Below are 26,235 nucleotides of genomic sequence, written 5' to 3' on the forward strand. Positions count from 1 at the left end.
ACACAGCTTATGTGGCAGTAGCCAATCACGGAGGGCTACAAACTGTCTATAGAAGGAACCAATTAAAATGACCGTTTGAAATACTTTGGGACATCACAACCCACTGAGGAACAAACTGAATGCTGCATGGGACACTTGTGGGTCCCTCTTGTTTTGAATCTTACATTATCTTTTCTACCATGAGTTGCATGCATCCTTTGTGCCATTTATTCATTTATAATGTATGTAGGATTATGGGGGAAGAAAACATTTCATTTTGTTTTAACTTTGGGTATATACATTGGATAGTTTTTTTAACCATTGCTTTTTATTTGGAGCTTTTAAAACTTCCACTCTTTGTTGCTGTCGGTGATTTTGAAGCAAAATGTTTGATGAGCACTTACTCAAGAAGATCATTACAGTTAGCAGCTAATTTCTTCTTGTAATACCTGCCATTTTTTTAAACGTATAGGCCTGCTCCAAAATAATTTCTGACGTAATGAGATGGGAAGAGTCGAATATGTAGACACACGCCAGAGCATGCACTTTGTGTCGTGATAGGGACTGACAGACATGACATACGCCACCATTTTTCACAAAGAAACCGGTTCCACTTGCACAACAGAATCGATGAGGGGCCATGTGGTCTGGTTAAAATGATTTTGTGCAGGGGTGGTGATGCGTGGCTGTCCTCCCGTTGTCAGGCACAGGTCAAGTATGTGCACGAGTAAATCGCCTAAATAGGCATGGTGTCGTTAAGTGGTTCATACGACTGAGATTGACAAATTACGTTTTCGTGTTTTTTGTCCAGTACCTCGACACAGTCGTTGCATTCTGTTTAACGGGATGTTTTCCTTGGCATTGCGTACTCGTGCAGCACGATCGAGAGGAAATGTCTACAATCTCACTTACACTTCCCCTGGCAAGCATACGCTTGCGGTTTGGAGACATCTGCTGGGCTGCGGCGTGCCGCGTCCTGCAAAGCCGGCGGAAGCGCGCCGCGGTCTGGTATGGAAAGCGCGTGCCAAGTGTGTTCGCGAGACCAGCAGAGCGGCGCGGTTGGCCGGGATGATTTCCCCGTTCAATCTAATCTAGGAGATAGGAGTGTTTTGATGAAGGATCAGCGAGGTGAATTGCTAGCCGTGACTTTGAACCCCGGGTTTTCACCCGAAAATCAGAAAACCATTTCATACCCAAGAAACAGGTAAGGCGGGGTACATGTGTGATCCTATACTGCAATTGATCGAGCAAAAGTCTGATTTGTGGGATTAATGTTTTTCAACTGATTTTCCCTTCAGGGAATCAAGGTAGATAAAAAAAGAGATTATGTTTTAAACGTGTCTCAATTTAACAGTGTTTCTAACCACGGGCCAACTAAAGAACTCTGATTAGAGAGAACGTTTCGTGTATCGGCTGCTAATTGTGTATATTTGCTGTGGAGCAAGAATGTCCTCCCAACTAAGCTCGATGGAAGGTTAAGGTGCTCCGCCAGGTGTAGACCGTAATTACCGCTCAATGGTACACCGGACAGGAGCATTTATGAAGGTGTTGGGCGAGTTGTTATATTGTCAAACAAATCATGAATTGTTTCGAAAAGTAATTTCGTGTTTGCAGTCGTCACGTGCTGTCAGAATTATTTTCCAAAACACGGCCTACAGGTAGACTAATTAACTTGCTTTTTTTTGCCAACAAGATCTAGTAGTCCCAGTTGTTTGCAGTGTAGGCATGGTCAGGCCACCGACAGCGGCAAGCCGTGGCTACTTATAAATGTGTGTATACTTGGTATTCAGAAATTCCGTCATTGGTGAACCCCTGTGTACGCTGGTTTCTCTTCCAACCGATAGAACCACATCGAGCATCCAATGACCGGTTAATTGATAACTGTACTCTTTAACGGGGGCTATATTATATGCACCTGTTTGATGTATGAAACTGTCCACCTGTGTTATCTCGATATTCTCAATCAAATTTGTTCGGTGCTCGCAGATTTGTTTTCCATCTGAGTGAGGACGGTGGAAATCCTCAAAAACAGCAGGCACGGGCTGTTTTGTTAATTAGGGAGAGGCGCTTCGCAACAGGTGGTCCCATTAAATCTTATGAAATTCTGGCCCAGCTACAGTGTCCTTAAAATGCGTTACAGGAGAGCTCCATGTGCACAGAATAAAAAAAACAAAACTACAGAATAGATGCATTTCCCGTAGAAGTTCTCAGAAAATAGTTTTTTTTTCCAGGGGTGAGTTAAGGCCATGTTGCTGTTCAAAAGGTATGGAAGCTACAGCTTTTACATGTGGTCCAACCACAGACTCAGTCCTTAGAGTTCAGATCTGTGAACATCAGTGAATATTCGTCCACTCCTTAAAACTGGGCACAGAAGATAGTAACAGGGTCAGCACTGTGTCGTGCATAAAAAATGTCCGTATTTACCACGTATAGGAAAAGGTACTCGGCACAACTGCCTTACCAAGTACGTGAAAAATTAATTACAACATATAGATATTAAGACCAAAACAGGCTATTTGCTTTTTTGCGCTTTTATTGACTGCTACCTTCTTGTTTTTATTTATTTATTTTTTCATCATTGGAAAGCACTTTAAGCTCCCGTTCTGAAAAGTGCTTACATTTGCACAGTGGTTTTTGTCAGAACTATAAATGAAATTTTAGGGACTTCCCAAAATAAACGGAAGCAATGCAATGGAGATTTAAAGCTACAGTTTTTAAAAAAAAAAGTCAAATTTAAATAATTCATATCTTTCCTCATCTAGCAAAAAAAAAAAAAAAAGACTAATATTGACATTTCCCCCCCATACCCCTCCCCTCCCCCATTTAAAAGCAAGGCATTTCCTTTAGGACTCTTAACCAATGTATTAATTTATGCGTTTATTCGTTTATACTACGGACACCTCAGTATTTTACCCATAATTCTCCTGTTTCTGCTCTCCTTGGAAACATACTCTTCCAATTTGGCTGTAGTCAGGTGCCTCAAACCTGGGCAATAATTTACATGATCATAGGTTACAAAAACATGATGATTGTTATTAAAAAAAAAAGCTGCAGTATTTTTGTACAATTTAGCGGCCAAAACACAGCCATGTTTTTCAGCTATTTTCTTTCTCTTTTTTTTTTTCCTGGGAAGATCGCTAATCAAAGTCAAAAGAACCCAAAGTCGGTAACTCGGGTAAAAAAACGTGACGAGGCTATTGCACTTGTAATTACGATGCGGGGGAAACTTGCGTTCCGAGCGCAGTAAATACAAGTCGCCGGAATTGAGAGAACACAGGAATGCAGCATTTGGCGTACGGTTACAAAATCTGGACAGTCCATTCCCTGTAGTGTTGTGACATCACAAAGGTCTGCATTCATGTGAAACTAACTCGTTCAAACCGTCCATCTTGGCTGATCTCAGGACCCCCTCGCTGTAAAAGAAACTTGGGGGGAATAAACGTAACATATGCACTTGTATATACAAACACGCACTCTAATGGGAAGTATATATATATATGTGTGTGTGTGTGTGTGTGTGTATGCCCCCCAGCCCACCCCCCACCCCCACCTTTCATGCAAACAAACTGAATCTCAGGTTCCAGCTGTGCAGTCCGAGCTGCTGGTTCCAGAGGAGTAACATACAGTTGGAAAGAAAAAAAGGCGATACGTATAAAAGATGACAGAGCGTCAGGTCCGTCTCCCAGGTGAGCTGTCCGTCCGCTGAAAGCGCAGGTTAAATAGAAATGTGTACAGGTGCTGGGGGGGGAAGGGGGCGGGCGGTTCAGGTGAGGGGCCCGCCCCAGGTGCCCCCTCCCCCGTCGGGCGCGTGCTTGCGAGCGCCGTCCTGCGGGGGGGTGCCGTTGAGCTGGGCGGAGGGGGAGGGGGCGGGGCCGCGGGGGTCCGGGCTGGGCAGGGGGGAGGAGCTGGACGGGAGGGTGTTGGGGCTGCTGGCCTTGTCGCTCAGGGACTCGCTGTCGGAGGGGGGGCTGGTGTTGACGCCGTCGGAGTGGCCGGAGGCAGCCGGGTGGGACAGCTTCAGCCGTTTCCGCGGCGGCTGGACGCAGTAGCGCAGGGGCAGCGGCCCGTTCTGCTGGGGAGAGCCGGTACGTTAAAAAACCCCGTCATCCCCCACTGCGGCTCAACGACCTCACTCTCTATGGGCCCTTACAGAGAGGGCAGACAGGGGAAAAGGGGAGGGGTTGTGTGGTGCTGGAGGTGAGTGGGGGGCGGGGCTGTAGTGTTGGAGGTGCTGGGAGGCAGGGCTAGTATGGGGAGGGGGCGGAGCTTTGTGGTGTTACTGAATGTAAATACTATGTAAATGATATGTTACAAGCTGTGTAAGTGGCTCTGGATAAGAGCGTCTGCTAAATGCCTGTAATGCAGCAGTGTTATGGGTGGAACTCCATGGCATTGTGGATGGGGAAGAGGTGGGGCTGGGTGTCATTAGGGGTGGGGCTAATGTATTGGGGCTGGGGCTTTGTTATGGGTGGAGCTCTGTGCTATTTGAGGTGGGGCTGCATGGTGGTATGGATGGATTTAAGGACCCCTTTGCTGGGTTGATGAAGGGCACGGTGTCCTTAACTTACTCGTCTCCATGTGTAGATGTAGGCGATGTCGATTAGGGTGTAATAGTCCTTGAGGGGCTCGCCTTCATACAAAACCTCAATCTGGGAAGAGAGAAGAGTCAGTGACCACATGCAGTTCTGCCTCGGCTTTATTACACAGGTACTCAAACTGAACATTTATTACACAGGTACTCAAACTGAACATTTATTACACAGGTACTCAAACTGAACATTTATTACACAGGTACTCAAACTGAACATTTATTACACAGGTACTCAAACTGTACGCGTCCCAGTGAACAAAGTTCACGCTACTCAAAATGCCTCTCACTGCTAATGGGTACTGTAGCTTTTGGGTTAGTTAGTTAATTGTATAGTCTGTGACTCTCTTGCTGAATGTGAGTGGTATAGGTTATAACCCTGTTGTTGTTGGGGATGTGAGTGGTATAGGTTCTTACCCTGTGGTTGTTGGGGATGTGAATGGTGTAGGCTCTTACCCTGTGGTTGTTGGGGATGTGAATGGTATAGGCTCTTACCCTGTAGTTGTTGGGGATGTGAATGGTATAGGCTCTTACCCTGTAGTTGTTGGGGCTGTGAATGGTATAGGCTCTTACCCTGTAGTTGTTGGGGCTGTGAATGGTATAGGCTCTTACCCTGTAGTTGTTGGGGATGTGAATGGTATAGGCTCTTACCCTGTAGTTGTTGGGGCTGTGAATGGTATAGGCTCTTACCCTGTAGTTGTTGGGGATGTGAATGGTATAGGCTCTTACCCTGTAGTTGTTGGGGATGTGAATGGTATAGGCTCTTACCCTGTAGTTGTTGGGGACGTGAATGGTATAGGTTCTTACCCTGTAGTTGTTGGGGATGTGAATGGTATAGGTTCTTACCCTGTAGTTGCTGGGGATGTCCATCTTGCTGCGCAGGAACTTGGCCAGGTGCATGACTGTCATGGCAGCTGGGCAACGCAAGAAGCGTTTACTGTTGGGCTGGAGAAAGAGAGAGAGAGAAGGACAGCGATGGGGAGAGTGAGCGATTTTGGCTACAGTGGAATCATTTTCTTCACACAGAAAAAAGGGACATTTTTGTCTCTCAATCGCAGATAGCCACTTCCAAGTGTATGCCTAACATGAGTAAAACACTTCTTCAGAAATACCTTCTCCCTGTCCGCTTCTCTGGAGTCTGGGGGCTTCTTGTCACTCCTGTAAGAAGAATAAGAGAATAAGAAACCCGCGCAGGGCCGTGACTGACAGAAGGTTAAATGGTCTCAGGTCAAACAGCAAACAGGAGTGGTTTTTAGACCACACAAATGCCACTTTTACACACCTTTCTCTGTTACGACATTTAAAATGGATTAAAAGCACCCTAGAACTCTGCCTCCTAACTGCAAAAACCCTTTGTGCGGAAGGATGACCAGTATACACCACTGCATGCTGGGATACATGGAACGCGAATAAGAGTGAGTAGAAACGACAGGCTGGGCGCACGTACTTCTTCTCCTGGTGAAACTCGATGGACAGACTGATGATTTCGTCCTCCTCCGGGACCCTCTCCTCCTCCCCCCGCACCTCCTCCCTCGCCTCCCCGTGGTCCTCCCTGCTGGCCTGAGCTCCTGGACAGGAGGAGGGCAGGGTCACAGGTCACGAACCGCATTAAATACACAGGGTCCACTGCACTGCGCTTAGCTGGAGTTTAAACCCGAGACCAGTCATTCCCAAACTCGCTCCTGGGGGCCCACTGTGTCTGCTGCTTTTCGTTCCAACCACAATTGCAAGCCTACAATTTTAACAAGTTGTTAATTTTTCGTAATTAGGTGCTTTTGCTGTTTAGGGGGATTTATTCAGCCTGTTGTTTCACCTCAGTCTTTAATTTACTCTGTTAAAAACATTTACCTCTTTATGTAATGTACTGATGTAATTGTTTGCAGTAGAGCACAATGTGAACATGAGGCTTTTATACTTCATGGCATGCTTAGCTATTTCTGGCATAATGTGGCTTAAGAGTAAATACTCCCTCTAAACATGAAAAGCACCTAATTAAGAAAAATTAACAGCTTGTTAAAATTTGTGCGATTGCAATCGTGTTTGGAACGAAAACCAGCATGCAAAGTGGCCCCCAGGACCAAGTTTGGACGTACACTGCTCTAGACCACAGGACTGAATTACGATTAGATCAGACGATCCTCATTTCACAGGTCAGAATAGCTGATCCAGTTGTAATGTTGTTTTGTGGTCTGGGGGTTTAAACCCGAGAAGGCTGCAGTTGACCCACAAACCATCTCTGCATTTTGTACTGTGTTGTCAGTCAGTCTCTCTCTCACTCTCTCGCTCACTCTCTCTCTCGCTCGCTCGCGCACTCTCTCTCTCTCTCTCTCACACACACACACACACACACACACACACAGATCTGTGGACCAGAGTCCTGCAATCCTGCCTGCCTGGATGTGCTCATGGCTGGAGACCCACCCCCACCGCTTCTCCTCACCCACACAGGTACCTGTACACCACACACACACAGGTACCTGTACACCACACACACACAGGTACCCGTACACCTGACACAAACACACAGGTACCTGTACACCTTACCAGCTCCACATTCTTTCCCCACACACACACACACACAGGTACCCGTACACCTGACACAAACACACAGGTACCTGTACACCTTACCAGCTCCACATTCTTTCCCCACACACAGGGACAGAAACAGCGTTCCAGTTTTAACGCCTCTTTCTTGCACCCACCATCAGCCACAGGGTTGGCTGTGTAGAAGTCCCGCCTCCGTTTCATCTCATCTGTCAGAAACGAAACAATGAGAAGGGAAGGTAAGACAGGAACTACAAAGGCTTCCAAAAAAAAACTACAAACAGGGCTTCATTTTATGTCTGTAACTCACAAACTGGCTGGGTTCATTATTCAGGTGAATCATGGACATGTGATAAAATGTGGTTTTGACAGCGTTCTCACTGGACGAGCCAGGGCTGGGCGGTCTGCAGTGAGTCAGAGCAGCCTTCCCTTACCTCTGAAGAGCCCGGGGACCAGCTTGTACACGATGTCCTGCAGCGTTTTGTCTGACCTGCAGGGGGGGACAGCACAGTCAGGGGCCACAACAGAGTGTGAAGGTCCAGGGCTCTCTCACCCCAACAATGGGGATTTTTGAAATAATCTGGCGCCCAACACAGGGCTGTGCATGTCTAGTTCCCACCCTAATTTGGAATGTCCTATTGTCACCCCAGTTGTGTTCGTGTGGCAAGCCCACAGCACGGACAGGACACATGGGTGAGCCCACAATGGGATTCGTACCCCAATATTGGATTCAGGACATGATATTCCCACAACACTATAAGTGGAACAAATTTATGTTGCATTGATTCAAATCTTTGCCATATATCCATCCATCCTTCCATTATTTATACCCGCTTATCCTAGGCAGGGTTGTGGGATATCCCAGCATGCACTGGGTGAGAGGCCCACAGCCATATCACTTTTATATTAAAATAAGTAAATATAATATAATGGGACCAGATGAGAGGCAGACATGAGAGAATTTTACATAATTTTATAAAAACCACTAAAAAAAAAAAAAGCAAAGAAAAAAAGCATGGAAGCTGAATTCTCAAAATGTGATTTATGCATAATTGAATAAATTCAAAAAAATCGTTTTGTTCCATTTTTTCTCCTTGATTATGCAGTGTGGTGAACACTGATAATCACAGAAAGTGGAGGAGGTTCCACAGTCCTAGCCTGTGCACAAGTACAGATGCAGTGCAGTATGGCGTGTTACACTCACACAAAAGTTGGCACTTGAGTAAGGCTGTCAATCTCAATTAGAAATGACATAAGCACTTAAAGAAGCATGTCGGATAATCCGGTTGGTTGTTTATGTGGGAGGCAGTTATGCGGGCGTTTACCTTCATGACCTAGGAATGCGATTCGTATCGCCATTGTTCCGTGTCAAGAAATTTAATACAACGGTATTTTGCCTCATGCCAAGGACCCACCCAACACAAGCGGCGTCAGTTACAGCAGAGGTTCACATCTAGGGCGGGTTCAGCTCGGGTTTTCGAGCCAAATCTGAGTTATTGAATTAGCCTGACCCTGTTTGAACTGATATTTCTGATGAAGTCATGAGATAAACCTGCAGACTGTGTGTGTGTATCTTTGGTGGACTTTTTTTTTTTTTTTTTACTGTGGTCCCATGTAGGAGTGAACCAGTACAGCTGTTCGGAGAAGAAAAACAAGAATAATTAATTGGAACGAAAACCAGCCTGTACACCATTCCTCTAGTAATGGAGTTACGTAATCTTAGATTACATGAATTAAAGGTCAAACAGGTCCACACATTGTTATTACCCCCTGAAGAACAATAATGCTTATACTGAACAATACTTATACTGCAATTGATTCTGGGGTTGGGCTAAGAGTAAATAACTTATTACATTACAGGCATTTAGCAGACGCTCTTATCCAGAGCGACTTACACAACTTTTTTACATAGCATTTTACATTGTATCCATTTATACAGCTGGATATATACTGAAGCAATTTCGGTTAAGTACCTTGCTCAAGGGTACAACGGCAGTGTCCTACCCGGGAATCGAACCCGCGACCTTTTGGTTACAAGTCCAGTTCCTTACCCACTGTGCTACACTCCGTACTTATCTTCTTCATACCAACATTAGTACCGCCTGGCTGTTTTCTAAACACGGTTTTGAGAGAGATTTTCCAGGTTTCTGGTGCAGGTGCAGAGGCGGACGCAGCTGATCTCTCTGTCTCTGGGCTGCGGCAGGTACACATGCAGGATGACGACGCGCACGCTTACCTGATGCTGAGCATCGGGCGGGTTTTGTGGACCTGCACATCACACCTGGGACAGAATTTATTGGTCTCCAGGAAGCTGACGATGCAGGATTTGCAGACTGGAGAAAAAGGACGTGGGGGGGGGGGGGGGGGGGGGGGGGTGTTCAGATGTAAGAGGGATCGTAAAAACCGACCAGCCAGTTTCACTAGAGTTAAGGGATGAAAATGCTGCTGGTATTATATAAATACAGTGCAGACTAACCTAGCCATCTTCCAAAAAGAAACAACCAGCACAATAACGCTAATTCAGTCATCAGGTAGGGGCATATTCAGTTAATTTATTCCCATCATTCAGCATCTTCCAAAAAGAAACTACCAGCACACAATAACGCTAATTCAGTCATCAGGTAGGAACACATTCAGTTAATTAATTCCCATCATTCACCATCTTCCAAATAACAGCCCAACAGTGTTAATACACCTTTTAAGCATACTTGGAACAAAATACTACCGTCACAAAATACCACAAAAGCAATAAATGAATACATTTGATATTCTACAATTCCATTTAAAAGCCATAAAAAGTGGCAGAATCACCTTTTAAGAATTTAGCAGCATTAATTAAACCTTAAGACAACGTCACATCAAACGCTTTCTTGGATCATAAGATACAAGGTTATATATATATATACAAATGAATAAATAATAAATGGAGCGTGGCCATGGCGATGCTTACAGGAGTGCAGACACTCCACGATGGTGGTGGCATCGATGAAGTACCCCACACACAGTGGGCAGATCAGGTTGGGATTCAGCTCTGTGATTTTGATCAGCGTGGTTTTGTGCATCTTATCCAGCAGGGGGCAGCATCTGCAGGACAGGGGGCGGGGAAATGGGAAAAGAGCAGCCCACAGCATATCGGCCTTGTAAATACCTTATATTCTGGAACCGCACACTCAAAAAAGAGAAGCGAGACTTTATGCCATTAAAGACTTGTGCTGCAAGTTAGGAAGTTTCAAATCACTGACTGTTACACCCTCTATATTCCGCTGATCCTCAAAAAAAGAAATTCAAGAAGGCTCAAGAAATCCCAGCTACTGCTGGCCTTCACATTGTTAGATTTGTATCTTGCCGGACCGGCACCTCGTGATAGCACAAGGCTTTTTCCTTTATTTCACACCTAATATTCTATTCACTTTAAATACAGTAAACCAAAACAGCACATCACCTTTTCACAGCATGACACTGAAATACTAATTTTATTGTATACTTTTCATTGTAAATTCAGATTACATAAATTGTTCAGTGCATCTATAATTGATCACCAGTGGCTGCAGCACGTTATCATTTATGTACTAGCGTAACTTCCGTACTGTTATACGGTATCCGTAGTCGGTATCAAAACTGTTCCGATTGAGTAATTTTTGAATCAATTTCTATCCCAAGTTTTATTTAATTTTTTACTGGCTGCTCTGAGCCTAATGCTATTGTTCGTATTGCTCCAAAGATATGAGCAATATCATTACTATTAGCCTTGTTGTTTTCCCATGAAGCATTTTTTCCCATATAAATAACAGGAAAAGGGGCTGGTGAACAGTTACGTGTTTGTACCTGTGAAGTTGGTCATAATTTTTTTAAAATGCGTGTGCATGCCACCTACTGGTAGGCCTACACATTTGAGTTTTGATAGAAAATTAACAGTCACAAGCTTGTTTTTGTACACTGCACATGGTAATACAACTGGCCGTGAGTCATTTTGCAGTTATGCGTTGCAAATAAGCCTATATAGTTAGTCCACGGGTCGCATCGTTATCAGTATTTAAAAGTCGGCTATAAGATTTAGCTTATGTTACACCCCCTTGTTCCACTCCTACTGTCCCACGTCTCATTTTGCAGCCCGTATCTCTGGGATGGTGCTTACGTTGCTATAGGCGAAGATCCAGTTAATTGCGTGCAAAAGTAATGTTTTCCGTCCTCTGACCCTGACAATTCTCGCAGATCGATTACTTTGAAGACCTCTCCTTACAGGCTTGGTTTGTCTTTGGCTAGTCGGCCTGTACATTGTATCTTGGCTGCTGTACTACGACATCAAAACATTGTAGCACACTGTCTAACGTGTGCCTAGCTACGGCATAACTTAGACAATGCAGACGACAGGCTACACGAGCGCATTTACACTTTGGGTGAATCATCCGTACAGATCATCAACGATGCAAATATAAAACAAAAACGCATAAAACTGAACAACCGACAATGAGCAGGCCTGGATAGCTTTACTTAACCCCATAAGATAAAGAAGAGTAGTCTAAGCATCACCTTGATAGCTAGCTCCCTCGTCAGCTACATGCTAGCTAGCTACCCTTCAGTCGTTTTCTACCTGGCAACAGAGAAGCACGCATAATGCAATCGTTATTTGCCCTCTTTTCTACCGAATGAACAAAACAGTCAATAGTCTTAATAAAAACAAAGGACAGATCAGTAGCTAAAGAATATAAATTTGAATCCGAGGCGGCCATCTTGACATCTGAATGATTACACTAGCTAAATGTCAAAAAAGGAGCGGAGAAAGGGATTAGACTACCCTGTTCAACCAGCGCTTCAACAACAAAATGGCGTTACACATGAAATATCTGCTGCATTGCACCAACCTGATATTGCAGGAAACCCACACGCTCTTCTATTTGTATTTGTCCCGAACGAAAAATTGTGACTTTGCAAAGATATGTATTGTAAGGACGACACAAAATGGCTTTTTTTTTTCAAAGCCAGACGACGGACCGCCCCATTTCATCACGTGGTTTGCATTCTCATTAGTCTGTAGAGGGGCTGCGTTTGGGGGTAATCCCTCAAATACAGGTTTCCCCACGTTGGCTTTGACACCGTCTGTTGCCTTTTCGATATAGTACCTTCTAATGCATCGGCGAACCACGTCACAGCCATTGCATTGCTCATATGTAGATAGCTTCTCTTTCATAAGTAGCCCTATACCATGAATAAAAATTACTGCCACACTTGGGGCCCTTTACAATGGGTCATTGTGCACCTTAAATATTGCAGTAATTAAACAAATGGAAACACCTATGAATGGCCTTTCAAGTTCATTGACTGAAAAATTAGCATCTTAAAAACGAGCCCAGATATATGTATACAGCGTCTCAACAATAGACCAGGGGTAGGTAACCCTTTCCTTGAGTGCCATAAGTGCCTTGTTTTTGTCCCATTCAAGCCTGTAACATAAGTGGAATCCTTTTAATTTGTTTTAATTAATCAGGTCTAATGGATGCAGGTAACCATTTTCTGGAGGCACTCAGCATTTCATCATTCAAAATATTCAAGTTCGGACTTTTAATAATCCATCAAACTCTTGTGATCAAGCTCAGATGGAACAAAAACCAGAAACAGGACTAGCACAGGGCAAGGGATGCGTATGCCTGCTACAGACCATCATGCAAAAAAGTGCAGCAAGATGCTTTGGTCAGTCCAGACCATGGATGCATATTAAACTGGACAGGCGAGCACGCCTTAAGCTAACCTAAGCTTGTGAAGTCCAGGAAGTAAGCCTGTACTGTGCATGCTGAGGGCAAAATCATTGGAGCTCCCATTAAAATTAATGTGGAATATCAGACTTTTGAAGGCAAAATAACTTCCCCGATGGTATTCTGAAACTCAATTAACAATTGTTACATTTCATATGAAAATCAGATTGTAAAAACATGTAATATGTAATAAAATATCTACATTTTAATAAATATTTTCTCCAAGACTTCTGGACCAAAACAACCATTGTTTCACAAACTCTGACACAAATTTATGATCACAAAAAATTGACCAATGAGGTTCTCTTTGGTAGTAAAATCACCTTTGGTTTTCTGCATTGAATTCAATGGACATCTCTTCTGGTCACAACACGTGCAGTAGAGGCCGTTTCCTGTTACTTCCTAGGCTTCACTGCCTGGCTCCTCCTACCCTCTCTGGTTCCTATGTATATGGTTCAGACCAACAAACAGGCTACTCTTTGAATCATTTGACTTAATATCGACTGATGCACCATGGCAGCAATGGCTAGAGGAATGCCATCAATCACATTAGGAAAGTTGCAAAAAAGTGGCACCAACAGCATTCCAAAGAAGAGTGAAGAAATCCTGTTTAGCTTGCCACTTTATGGTGTAGAGGCAGGGACCCTTGGAACAAACTGGACAAGGTCATGGTTATACACAAGCTGTACTTTAAATTGATTCATTTTTGGTAATTTTTTCATGGCTATTTTAATGGCCTTTTTACATTTGCTTCTGAAGTTCTGTGCTACTTCATTAATTCTGTGTTCACTGTTATTATTTTAATGATTTTCATATATACTTGCATTTGTATTTTATATATTTTGCAGGACTTGACTTATTACACTGCTGTAGGCTATTGTTTTCATTGTTTTCTAAAGTTTCTTTCTTCAAATGTTGCAAGTTATTGTTTTTTTCGAGTACAGGCACACGATGCGACCAGAATGGTTGCTTGATCTTCTCATAAAATGTTTTTTTTTACCCAATAAATTTCACATACTGACCATGCTGATATATGCTCTAACTTGTCGTAATTAGTCATGTCGTACTTAGACTTTGCCTGTAAAACTCACGGTACAACCAGGAAAAATAGGGCAGACATACTACGTAAACTTAATAATCTACATTTAGCAAGTTTAGTCGTCAGAAATAAAAAATAGCCCATGTTCTAGGCGAGTGGAAAACGTAGCAGATACCATAGCCACAGGCATCTTGTACCTCAGTTGCTATGGGGATTTTAGACGCCTTCTTGCGGAAAACGGATGTGACGTCTTGTTTGCTGTCAAGGAAGCTGAAGTTTTGAACCGTTTGGAACCGCTAAGTAAAATCTGAGCTACTGACAAAATAATCAATCGCCACCCATCATTTTTCATATTAGCTACTCAATCTTTGTTATTTTCGTAAGCTAGGCTGCATGAATGTAAACCGATGTTGCACATCGATTGCTTCTAAATGCATATAGGAAATTAACTATCATAGCTACACAGCTAGCAAGCAATACCATTAGTTTGCTAACTTAGCTTAACTCGCTTTGAAAAACGAACTGTTTGATAGGTAGCTAGAGACAACAGGGAACGATTGATTGCTTGTTACTGAAGCAGATATTGTAATGAAGTTTGTCTTACTATACTTTAGCAATGAGCTGATTACAGCTACGACAGTTATATAGTGATAGTAAATTCGCTAGTACCGCCGTATCGCTGAAACATTGGTCTTGGGCTTTGGCTGGCTAACATCATTTAACTTAACTTAGCTAGCGACCTAATACAAAAAATAATAAACGAAACCCATGATTGTAGTTGGCAAATTGCATTTACAGTCGGGTGTTCATTAGACTATTCCGTACCGTGAAATTGCAGGTGAAAATGAGCCAACAGGAGGACTCCTGGGAAAAACTAGACTCAGAATTTGACCATCATCTAGTGGACATGAAACCATATGTCCTGAAACTTCCTCACAAATCAGGTAAAATTACAAGCCGATGGCACTTTCCATTTATATAACTTACGTATGTGTCACAGATCTGAAAATAAATACTGTCTGTGGTATGTGTGTGTGTGTGTATATGTCTGAGTGTCCAGGGATGCTCTAGTGTTGGTTTCTTATGTGTCAGCCATAAAACTTACTTGACTTCTCGTTTGCCTCTTCGTACATATGTCCATTTTGCACCTAGTACTATCACACTTAATGTTGTGTTGCAATTTAATGTTGGCCTCGGGTCAACTGCTACAGGTCATGACACTGTTAACTTGGTACCCTCTGACTTCTTAGCCTTAAAAAAAAAAAAGTCACTGGGGTTAAGAGTGTCTGCTAAATACCCCGAACTGTTAATGTATGAAACGTGACAACTGGCCTCTGCTTCCCTCCTTTTAAAAACACAGAACGGCAGCGATGTGCCTTGTGGATAAGGAAGCTGTGTGACCCCGCCGTGTCTGGGTCCGGGCTCATGGCCAGGAAGAATCGGAACATGTACGCGCGACTCCTCCTGCACATGCTCAGAAGAGGGGTCTTGGAGGGCCCCTTTACGCACAAACCAGACGCGGGTCCCTTGAAGACTCTGCCGACATATATGGTATGCGGCGCCTGTACTGCTCACCATGTGATCTTTTTCGATTTATCGCAGTTTCAATTCCACTTTTCGAAGTGGGAAAGGGGGGTAGGGGGGTGGGTGGGTGGGTGGGGAGGGCGATGAGCTCACAGCTGCAATTAGGAGTCACTGTCCGTCTTCCGCAGCAGACTGAAACCGCTCCAGTTTAATCTGCACAGTGACTCAACCAATACTCAACATTTTGCTTGGGTTTACAAGTCCTGTCTATGCCAAATCTAAAACTATATTCTCCATTTCCCTCTTGGACCTACTGTGGCATCTATCTTTGTTGTTAGGTTATGTATTTACTAACACTAGCATCAGCAGACCCTGATGAATTAGCATGAGCACTGTACGTTGCCTAAACTTATATGTGTGCACTTTTGTAAGTCATTCTGGATAAGACAATCGGCTAAATGCCTTAATCTTCATTTAAATGTTGAATTGATTTCTGGGTTGCTGTAAAGTTAATTTTTTTACTCTAAATGAAGTGTTTGATATTTTCAGAAGTTAGATTTTAAAAGAGACCATCACTGGGAAAAAAAGGTGAACATACAATACACAGGATGCAAAAGTAAGAATGTGTTTTGGTCCCTGGGTCCATATTGCCTTTTTCTTTTTTGTTATACTCGTTCCAGCAAGTTATTATATAGTTAACACTGCCCTCTGCTGGCTGCGTTGGGAAGCCACATGAGATAATGGCATGTCCCTCTAGTGTTCACGTTTGAGGTGTGCATTAGTGGTGCCCTGGGAAACGGAAATAACGACCCTTTGGCTTTAAATATAAGAAGTGAGAATTTTCCAAAGTAAGTTTCATTCTCCATTTTCATTTTTATTGGTTTCAAAATGAACTCCCAGTGATTTAGGAGAATATTTTAAATTCCTGATCCTTAGAGATCTTTAGATTAAAGCTATGATTAAGGCAGTTATTATTAAGGAATTAGTGATTAGAGCTGCTTACAGCTGGTGCTGTAATTTCAGTTCTACCACGGTGATTCATCTCTGGCACAGGCATGTGAAGAGGGAGTGATTGTTGGCCAACAAGAGCGCATTACGTCAAAAGCAAAACCATCAAAAATGCTGCATGTCAGAACCTACCGTTGATAATAGCGATTGCTAGCGTAACAGTCATAAAGAGCATAGCCTTGGATGCCAGGATGTCCCTGCTTGTGTGGGGTTCGTAGCTCTTTGGGTTTTGTGTCTGCAATATGCGTGGTCACTAAATACTGTGTTATATATTATACAAGTTTCTGGGTACAGTGATGACACTTCCTTTGCCCTTTAGGGCATGAGGTCACAAGTATGTGATTAGAATGTTCGTAACTGATGTCACAACCACTACTGGTAACTGAAATCACTGGTGTTCTAGAACACTGACTTAGAATTTTGTAAAAAGCACTCCCGAGAACCTGCTCTTCACAGGGCTGTTAAATTTCCTTTGTTCAATGCATTTTAGTGCAGGCCCTACTGAAAGCGGCAGCTGAAATGGCAGCCCAGGTCAGGTCAGCTCATGGCTCGGTTGCTATTGACAGGCGATCTACTTTGATGAGCCGCTCTTCGGCGGCTCCGCGGACCAGAGTCCCGCCATCCTGCCTGAGTGGGTGTCCACAGAGCTGGGGAACAGTGAGGAGACCTGGACCCCCACGTCCAGAGAGAGACCCACCCCCACCGCTTCTCCTCACTCACACAGGTACCTGTACACCTTACACACACACACACACACACACACACACGCGCGCAGTTATCTGTACACCTTACACACACACACACACACACAGACACACACATACTCACAAACACACACACACACACACACACACACACATACTCACAAACACACACACACACACACAGTTATCTGTACACCTTACACACACACACAGACACACACATACTCACAAACACACACACACACACACCCACACAGGCACTCTACCTCTTAGGGTTGGACTCAATTCACAAACTGAATTTCAATGACATTCAATTCATGAGTTGAAAAATCTTCATAGGGCGGCGTGTAGTATAGTGGGCAATAACCTGAAGGTCACAGGTTCGATTCCCGGGAAGGACACTGCTGTTGTACTCTTGAGCAAGGTACTTAACCCTTAACCTGCATTGCTTCAGTATATATCCAGCTGTATATAATATATAAATGGATGTAGTGTATGTTCAGTGTAAAAGTTGTGTAAGTTGCTCTGGATAAGTAAAAGTTTCAGTGTGAAACATTCAGAAACCCCACGTCTAGTTTTAGCATTGATCAGATCAGTGTGATAGGCAGTTTAATTAGTTTTTTCAAGTTCGAGAAAAGCTCTAGATTTATTGTAAGGTGATCATACTAATAATTGCATGCATACCGCCTCTGTTAGAAGAATCAGGCTTCATTTTTAAATATATATATATATATATATATATATATATATATTCACACATATACACTGTATATATATAATTTTACACATACACAGGTTGGACTGAATGCACATTGATGTTTTATGTGGTTTCAAAGATGGATTCAGGTCAGGCTCACTTTGCATCGATGTTGCATGTGCTCAGGTCAAGTTTGTTCGCTGACACTTGTGATGCTGAAAAATCACACGGGCTGTTTTCTGTGTAGCCACTGTGGGGCGCCCTTTCCCCACAGTGTTCCCTGAAGGGATCCCGTAGGGCGAATGCGAGAGGCCAGCAGAGTAAGGGAAGAGCTCTTTTGAGTGTTGCTTGGCTGAGGGCTGCCTGACAGACTTTACATGCCTCTCACAGCCAGTCCCCACTCTGTGTTTGTTTTAGTTGGCCTGCTGTTCGGTTTATGGGGGGAGAGGAGGTTGTTCCTGCCTTGCGCCAGATGCATGCTGGGATGGGCTCCAGCCTCCCACGTGACCCTAAATTGGCCGGGCGGTTATAGATAAGGGGTGGATGGATGGAAATGTAGGTTGTTATTACAAAAGGGTGAATAGTTATCAATTTCAGCTTTTATTTTTAGTATAGTTCTGAAGACATCTAAATTCGTCATTTCAGTTTGACGCTATAGGGTTAATTATATAGGCATACAATAAAATACAGTTGAAATTCATAGTTTAAATAAATATTTTAATTTGGCTTTGCAAAAGGAAAAATAACCAGCGGGGCTGAGAATGTTCTGAAGGGTCTGCATGTCGACACTGTCCAGATGCGGACCTGGACTTATTCATAATTTAGAAATCTGTTTGCGTTTTTTTTATTTTATTTTAACTTTTTTACTCGGAGTGATCAAAGGGGCCACGGGTACATCTGAGGAGGGCCGAATTCGGCCCCTGGACTGGCATCGGACTGACCCATCGACGTCCGCGAACGCCCGGCTTGGGGGGGGACGGGGGACGGGGGACGGGGGGGGGGAGCCAGATCCCTTATCGCCGCCCCTATATTCCCAGCAGCTTGAAAGGCATTCCTGGCATTCTGACGCCTCCTTTTCTCTGTCCCGGCTGCAGGAGGAGGCACACGTACGGAGACAAGCTCCCGCCCCGCGCCCGCGCCCCCGCCGCGCTGACGCGGTCCGCCAACGAGGAGGATCAAACGGTGAGCGCTATCTCCCGCCAAACACTGGGCCCCGCGCCCGGGCGCTCCGGTCCCCCTGCAGCGCTCCGAACGGCCCGTCCTGCCTGTCTGTCTGCCGCACCGCTCCCACAATGCACCGCGCTGGCGTGACCTTTCCCTGACCTTTTGGCCTGTGACGTTAGCCGGTGTGACGGGCGGGCCTTCTGCGACACTTGTTATTTGTTATTAGGTGGTCGGAGTGCCTTGTACAAAAAAACACTTTATTGATGTTAAATCTGACCTCCTGGTAAGCTAGGTTATTCTTCAGAAAGATGCCTTTTAACTGGAAGAAAACTCTCAGCTACAGGGACAAATACAACTACAGGGACACACTGGGCTACGGGGACTCTCCCAGCTACAGGGACACACATGACGCACGGGGCTACAGGGACGCACCCGGCTATAGGGACACACCTGGGGACATACTGGGCTACAGGGACACAGCCCCCAGCTACAGGGACAAAACCGGCTACAGGAACACTTTGTAGCTGGTGCTGTCTCCCCAGCCTGCCTGCCTGAAAGCCATTGAGTGGTGTGCGTTTAAGGGCTGCAGGCTGATGAAGTGTTTCCCGTTTGTTTCCCGTTCTCCCAGAGCGACAGACGTGGGGTGACGACGGCGTCTTCCGACGACAGCGACCTGGAGGCGCGCCTCAACAGCTGGAACCTCGGGGTAGGCTGAACCTTCCTCCCCGTCACGCGCTTCATTTACTCTCTCTTTAATGGCGATTGGGTTGGGAGCAGGATGCAGAAAGACACAGTCTGTCCCTTTGGTGAAATGGGATGAAGACTGGTCTGTATTTACGATCTGTGTCAGAAGACCGGTCTGTATTTACGCTCTGGGTCAGAGTACCAGTCTGTATTTACGATCTGGGTCAGAAGACCGGTCTGTATTTATGATCTGGGTCAGAAGACCGGTCTGTATTTACGATCTGGGTCAGAAGACCGGTCTGTATTTACGCTCTGGGTCAGAAGACCGGTCTGTATTTACGCTCTGGGTAAGAATACCGGTCTGTATTTACGCTCTGGGTTAGAGTACCGGTCTGTATTTATGCTTCGTGTCCGTAGACTGGTCTGTATTTACGCTCTGGGTCAGAATACCAGTCTGTATTTATGCTTTGTGTCCGTAGACTGGTCTGTATTTACGCTCTGGGTCAGAATACCGGTCTGTATTTATGCTTTGTGTCTGTAGACTGGTCTGTATTCAGGCTCTGTGTCGGGGGAAGGCGCCGGTTGTCGGTTGTGAAATTGAGTGCGACCCTCACCTTTCTGTTTATGCCCGTGTACACTGTGCAGACACCAGCATTGTCTGATGCCCAGAGCTCGATCCTGATAACATCTGGGCAGCCAGGGGGGTGGGGGGGGGAGTGAGTTTATGTAAACGGGGAGCTTTCAGCGTTTTTCTGATGTGGTTCCCTGACTCCTATCTGGTCTGGAGCGTCTGTGGTTTTGGCTCAGTGTCAGTAAATCCTGACCTTCATTTAGTCTCTCTCCCTGTTTTGTTTCCTTTGGCTTTTGGTTTCTCAGAACTGTCAATCTGAGTAGCAGTAGCCCCGCCCCCTCTCAAGTCTGAGCTGCGGTTTAGCCAATGGCGTTCGAGTCACAGACTAGACGGCTGAGTCACAGGTGCGAAGTTAGTCAGATTAAACAGACTCACGGACAGCTAAGAGGCGGATACAGGCAATTTTCATGACTCTGTAGGTTTTCACTCCAACCCTAACAAAGCACACCTCACTCAACAGCTAGAGATCTGCCGTCCTGTAGGTTTTCACTGCAACCCTAACAAAGCACACCTCACTCAACAGCTAGAGATCTACCGTCCTGTAGGTTTTCACTGCAACCCTAACAAAGCACACCTCACTCAACCTCTAGTGGTCTACTTGAAATAATGCATTTGTGTCTGTCGATATTCGCGTGCATGTAAACTAATGTACTTGTGTAAATATTTATGTCTGCATGCAAACTAACGCTTCCGTGTTTGTCAGTATTATGTGCGCACAGAAACCGACGCGTCCACGTTTGCGAACATTAAGCACGCGGCTCCTGTGTGTCTCCATAAATACGTGTGAGCAAAAGAGATTTCGGTCGATTCTCGAGCTCGTTCTCGGTAGTTACCCGACGCCCGGTGCCCGGCGCCCGCACGCCTTTACCGCGAACGTGCTAGCGAGGAGCAGGCTGTGCTGGGGGGAGAAAAAGGGGCTCTATTTTGTAACGGAATACGACTGATCTGAAATCTGCTGATCCGTCCGCGTGGCTGACTGGTAGCGGCCAGGGCCTCCGTGGATAAGCATCTCCTGCTTATCTGTCAGACCGCGGTATGGCGGTGTCGCGCGGTTAGCGTCCGCCGGCGTGTTCCCGCGCTGATGCAGGGGCTTCTCGTTCAATTTCTGGACGAGCTTGTCGGAGGTCGCCCAGGGGTCAGTGCGCTGTGTGCAGTTTACGGATTTACTCTGCAAGCGGCTGAATTCGGGACAGTGCATCGCTCGTTCGCTGAAGGGCAACTTGCTGCCGTGAACATAACGGGATCCTTTCATCGCGGTGTGTCTGAATTCGTCACTTTGGGGTTTTGGGTCCGCCATTGCCCCGCAGGGCCGGCGGTCACAGTCGGCACGGTCACGGTCTGGGTTCGATACCGAGTCGGCAAGGTCGCTGTCACGGTCTGGGTTCGATACCGACCGCGGGGGCCCGTGTGTGCGCCACAACAGAGTTTTAACAAGGTGAGCCACCCAGCAGCCTCTCAGTACCAGTGTCTGATTCACAAAAGAACTTTGTAGTGTCCGTAGCTGGTTGCCGAGTGAGTGTCGCAGCCGCGTTAGCAACGGCTGCTTTGATGTGCAGTGCAGACGTGGTGCCGGGTGAGTGAAACAGGCCAAAAGAGCTGGCTTTGGCCTGCGTGCTGGGAGCTGGGTGGCAGCCCAGTGGAGGACCGGTTCAGCTCGGGCCTGCCGGGAGAACACGCCGGAAAAATATTGTTTCTGTATTCGGATTCTCTGCTTTTTCACCACCTCCAGGGTCTGTTCTGGCGAGACAGGAGGGGAGGCTGTTTTACATTTTGTGGGATTGTCGTTTTGTGGCCGCTGGGACACTTTTCAGCGTGTCCGCTGTGTCCTTTGGCTCTGTAAATTTGCGACACAGCGCCCCCCTCTGGACACGCGTGGGGAAAAAAAACGCTCAAAGATTATTTTGTGTTTACACTGTTGAAGTTCTGTCTGGTTTACCTCTACCTGGCCCAAGCAGACTTTCGGAACCGAAGGCTGGCGTTAAAGTTAGCGGGTGCTTTTGCGCCATCTCTGTGCCTTTTGAGTATCAATCTGGCTAATTTTGGGGGAAGGTCTCTAGCTGTTGAGTGAGGTGTGCTTTGTTAGGGTCAGAGTGAAAACCTACAGGATGGTAGATCTCCTGGAACAGGGTTGACCATTTTAATAGACTGCTTACAAATTTGTTTTGTCATTATTCTTTTGTTTTCGCTCATTTTTTGACTGCCATCTGTTTCAATATATGACCATTTTGTCTATGTTTGTTGTAAATGATCATTTCATGTTTGAGTTCATCAGATTTCTCCACAAGCCTATTCTGGGTTTCTTGGCTCTCCTGACAATTTGTTTTCACTTTTTCTTTAGTTGCTGTTCATGTTATTGGCACATTATGTGTTTTTTTTTTTTTATATGCTAAGTAAATCAACGGGAGCGTTTTTTTTTTCTTCTTGCCTTTCGGTAAATGAACACGGATTGCTTGCCAACTGTGGGGTTTGTTGACTGAACGACTGGGGGCTGGTGGGGGTGGTGGGGGGTGGGGGGTTAAAAAGAGCCCAATGCAAAGTGGGAAAGCAGAGACAGGTACGGTTAGGGCTGCACAGTGGCCCCCGGGGGTCTGCGGTATTGTTTTATGGAAACTAGCCGAACCCGCGGCGGAGCGCATTGAAGTGGCGGCCTTTGAAGTCACCCTTCTTTGTTTATGACAAATAGAAAAAATGGAGGGAGGGGTGGAGGGATTGAGGGGGGGGGGGGGGTGGGGGGGTGGTGGGAAGAAAAAAAAACCAAACCAGTAAAGGGATTGTTGCATTGTTTTTTTTTTTCTTGCTCTTTCAGATCGAAAATCCCAGATATTTGCGGGAGAAGCCCATCCCCCTCTCTCCGGTAAGTGCGGCGCCCCGTGTGGTGGCTGCCGGAAATGCACGTGGGCAACACCACGCCAGATTGTCCCTGAACTGCTGCCCTGACCCTCTCTGAATTTGACTGAAGAATAAACTTGGGTACGCTAAAAACAGTTCACATTCAGCGTTTCAAATAATGCTCAGTAGGGACCTCTAATCCCAGAGCGGTGCTTCATATGAGTGTAGCATCTTGCGCAGGGGTGAGCAGTCTTATCTGAAAAGGGCAGGTGTGGGTGCACATTCTTGTTTTGGCTCAGCACAGAGATACCCGATTCTACTTATCAAGGTCTTGATTGGAGGCCATGATGAATTATTTTGTTGAATCAGGTGTTCCAGTGCTGGGGGAAACAAAAAGCTTTTAGGATAAGATTGCCCACCCCCCTGATCTAGCATCAGCCCAGAAGAAATTTTTTTTAATGGTCAAAGTCCCTTTACATTTTTCACGGAAAACTGAATGTAAATTTTTCTCACAAAATCAGAGAGGGTCACATGAGAAAATGTTTTGGCTTTTCGGTGAGCTTGCGTGGAGTAAACAGCTCTTCCTCTTTGGGGAAAATTAAAAAACTGCCTTTTGATTACTGAATGTGATATTCTGGTACTGTTTTTTAATAGATTTGCCTCAAAACAAGCCGAGGGAAAAATAGCACCTACTGTGACGATCAGGCAGATTTTCACACACAAGAGAAAGAGGTAGGCTTGAAGCTACTGCCCCCACACTGGCAGGAGGACTCATTGCAGTACTGACAGCTAGGAGTGCTCTAGCTGAGGTCCATTCTCCTGTTGACTTTTGGGGCGGGACCCTAGTTAAGAGCCATCTGCGTTAGTTTCATTGGGGACATGGCTGTACTCAGATAGGCCTACATAAGCTTCAGCGCCGGACCACTGCATCTCATCCATCTTCTTCACTCACTTATGCCAAACGGAAGAGCCAGGCACACTTTCACACGTTTGGTCTTAGGTTAAGCCACTCTTAAGTGTCACAGATAAGCATTTGGGGAGATTGACAGATGGAAGAGCCAATCCTGAGTGAGAAACGGGATCTGAATTGCTTTTGGTAATGGTTGGTTTTGTGTATTTCCTGTAAGAGGTGCGGTTGGGCCTTGCTAAGACAGGTGTGTGTTTGCTGTTGTGTGTGGCAGCATGCAAAACAAAGGATTATGGCACAGCTGTCTTTCAGTGTCTGACTGAAAAGCCAGAGAAAGGATGTATAAACCATACACAAGTAAACACAGATGCACATACACACACACACACACACACACACACACATGCATGCACAGACACAGACATAAACACACACCAAACAAAGACCTGAGTCAAATACCTATTTGTTTTGGACTTTGGAATACTTTTCTACGCTTTACTGTTCTTGTCTGGTGTATTGGAACGAATGAAATACTCTCAAGAAGTGCAAACCCTGCCTTCTGGTCATATTGGCAGGCTCAATTACACCAGACAAGATCAATAGAGCACAGAAACGTATTTGAATCCAAAACAAATACGTATTTGACCCAGGTTTGACACACGCACACACACACACACTCACACACACACATGCACGCTCAGACACAGACCCAGAAGACATTAAGTGTCTAATTAAGAACAGTTAACAGCTCATTACCATTCAGGTTGAATTATGGTAGAGATACAAACCTGCTTACACGCTGGGTCTCTTTATTGGTAAATGAAAGTTATGGACCAATGTTGATTGAATCCTGGCCATTATATGGGCTATTCGGCAGACGGAAAGTCCCTTTCTCCCCCCCCCCTGGGAGAAGCACCTGTCACAGGATGATAAAAGGGGCGGAATCAGTGTGGGGTGCGTGGGGGGATCCTGCCGCCTCTTAGCTTCGCCGCCTTGTTTGTGTGCGCTTAAAACGAGCAACTGTCAATATGTCGGTGTTGGGTTTCTGTTCCCACGGTAACACAGTTGGGATTGATGTGGGGTGGCCTCCGCCTGTTTGATGTAGCGTCACGGTGGGCCCTTACTTAGCCTGCGTGGCTGATTTGGAAAGTTGCGCTTTCCCACTGGGGACTGGGCTTCTCCCCCATCCGTTAGGCGCTTTCCCACTGGGGACTGGGCTTCTCCCCCATCCGTTAGGCGCTTTCCCACTGGGGACTGGGCTTCTCCCCCATCCGTTAGGCGCTTTCCCACTGGGGACTGGGCTTCTCCCCCATCCGTTAGGCGCTTTCCCACTGGGGACTGGGCTTCTCCCCCATCCGTTAGGCGCTTTCCCACTGGGGACTGGGCTTCTCCCCCATCCGTTAGGCGCTTTCCCACTGGGGACTGGGCTTCTCCCCCATCCGTTAGGCTAGCGTGGGGGTGGGGTGGGCGGGCGGAGGCACAGCGCAGGGTTTGTGTTTGTGTGTGTTTGTGGTTGTGTGTGCGTGTGTGTGCGTGTGTTTGTGTGTGTGTGTGTGTTTGTGTGTGTTTGTGGTTGTGTGTGTGTGCGTGTGTTTGTGTGTGTTTCTGGTTGTGTGTGTGTGGTCGGGATAAAATGTTCTATTTTCTCTTACTAAAGGGGGACCTGACCGATAAAAAAAATGAGAAACCACGGGGTTAGCGTGCGCTAGTACCGCCGTACAGCGGCGTTAAAGCAGTTCTCTAATGCAGTCTTTCTTCATTTAAAGCACCGTGTTCTTTCAGCATTTTTGCCTTCTCAGTAGGTGCACCAGCAGCGTTTATACTGTAATAATATGCGAGGAGGATTTTTCTAATTAGCCTGACAAAAAAAAAAAAAAAATCACTTTCTAAGGCAGCAACTGCCATTTCCCAGAATAACCCTTGAGTATCCTAGATAGGGGAGGGTTGTCAGTGTATTTAACAGGTGTGTGTGTGTGTGTACGTCATATTTTTTCCAGCTTGTACAGGACACTGTGTCCCCAAACGATCCTCCAAAATGATTTTCACTTCTCCCTCAAACCCAGGGGGAGGGAGGGGTGGGGGGCACCGGGTGCAGTGACAGACTGGAACTGTTAGCCCTCCAGAGCTAGCGTACCTCGCCGCTGTGATTGTAGCAGCCGCAAATGCCCGTCTGGCTGCGTTTGTGAA

The 26,235-nt window shown here is 45.6% G+C and overlaps 2 protein-coding genes and 1 long non-coding RNA gene across 5 annotated transcripts in view; 2 read left to right on the forward strand and 1 right to left on the reverse strand.

Annotated features, from left to right (window-relative positions):
- Nucleotides 1-976: 976 nt before the first annotated feature.
- LOC118216531 lies at nucleotides 977-7,022 on the forward strand. The gene is made up of 3 exons (XR_004763026.1): nucleotides 977-1,183; nucleotides 3,557-3,665; nucleotides 6,928-7,022. It is a non-coding gene; the product is annotated as an uncharacterized LOC118216531 (long non-coding RNA).
- Nucleotides 2,495-12,129, reverse strand: LOC118216530 (polycomb complex protein BMI-1-like). Of its 2 annotated transcripts, none has more exons than XM_035397781.1 (10): nucleotides 11,974-12,129; nucleotides 10,062-10,195; nucleotides 9,348-9,444; nucleotides 7,546-7,601; nucleotides 7,270-7,320; nucleotides 6,015-6,135; nucleotides 5,680-5,725; nucleotides 5,414-5,512; nucleotides 4,548-4,628; nucleotides 2,495-4,048 (listed from the first exon to the last, which is right to left on the reverse strand). In XM_035397781.1, exons 2-10 carry the CDS (start codon nucleotides 10,171-10,173, stop codon nucleotides 3,743-3,745), a joined length of 969 nt encoding a protein of 322 aa, XP_035253672.1. In that variant the 5' UTR covers nucleotides 10,174-10,195; nucleotides 11,974-12,129; the 3' UTR covers nucleotides 2,495-3,742. The 2 variants fall into 2 exon arrangements, with proteins under 2 accessions (XP_035253672.1, XP_035253670.1); XM_035397779.1 differs by having other exon boundaries at nucleotides 2,495-4,051.
- Nucleotides 12,130-14,142: 2,013 nt separating this feature from the next.
- Nucleotides 14,143-26,235, forward strand: part of cep112 (centrosomal protein 112) — a 71,121-nt gene continuing 59,028 nt past the window's right edge. Inside the window, exons 1-8 of one of the 2 annotated variants that reach the window (XM_035398692.1) lie at nucleotides 14,143-14,223; nucleotides 14,739-14,844; nucleotides 15,261-15,451; nucleotides 16,999-17,156; nucleotides 18,928-19,015; nucleotides 19,626-19,703; nucleotides 23,119-23,166; nucleotides 23,796-23,873. In XM_035398692.1, coding sequence (XP_035254583.1) covers nucleotides 14,745-14,844; nucleotides 15,261-15,451; nucleotides 16,999-17,156; nucleotides 18,928-19,015; nucleotides 19,626-19,703; nucleotides 23,119-23,166; nucleotides 23,796-23,873 — 741 coding nt within the window. In that variant the 5' untranslated portion in view covers nucleotides 14,143-14,223; nucleotides 14,739-14,744. The remainder of the gene's footprint in view (nucleotides 14,224-14,738; nucleotides 14,845-15,260; nucleotides 15,452-16,998; nucleotides 17,157-18,927; nucleotides 19,016-19,625; nucleotides 19,704-23,118; nucleotides 23,167-23,795; nucleotides 23,874-26,235) is intronic. The other variant, XM_035398693.1, reaches the window with a different exon arrangement.

The sequence above is a fragment of the Anguilla anguilla genome, chromosome 17, assembly GCF_013347855.1.
Source record: "Anguilla anguilla isolate fAngAng1 chromosome 17, fAngAng1.pri, whole genome shotgun sequence".
Taxonomy (NCBI): domain Eukaryota; kingdom Metazoa; phylum Chordata; class Actinopteri; order Anguilliformes; family Anguillidae; genus Anguilla; species Anguilla anguilla.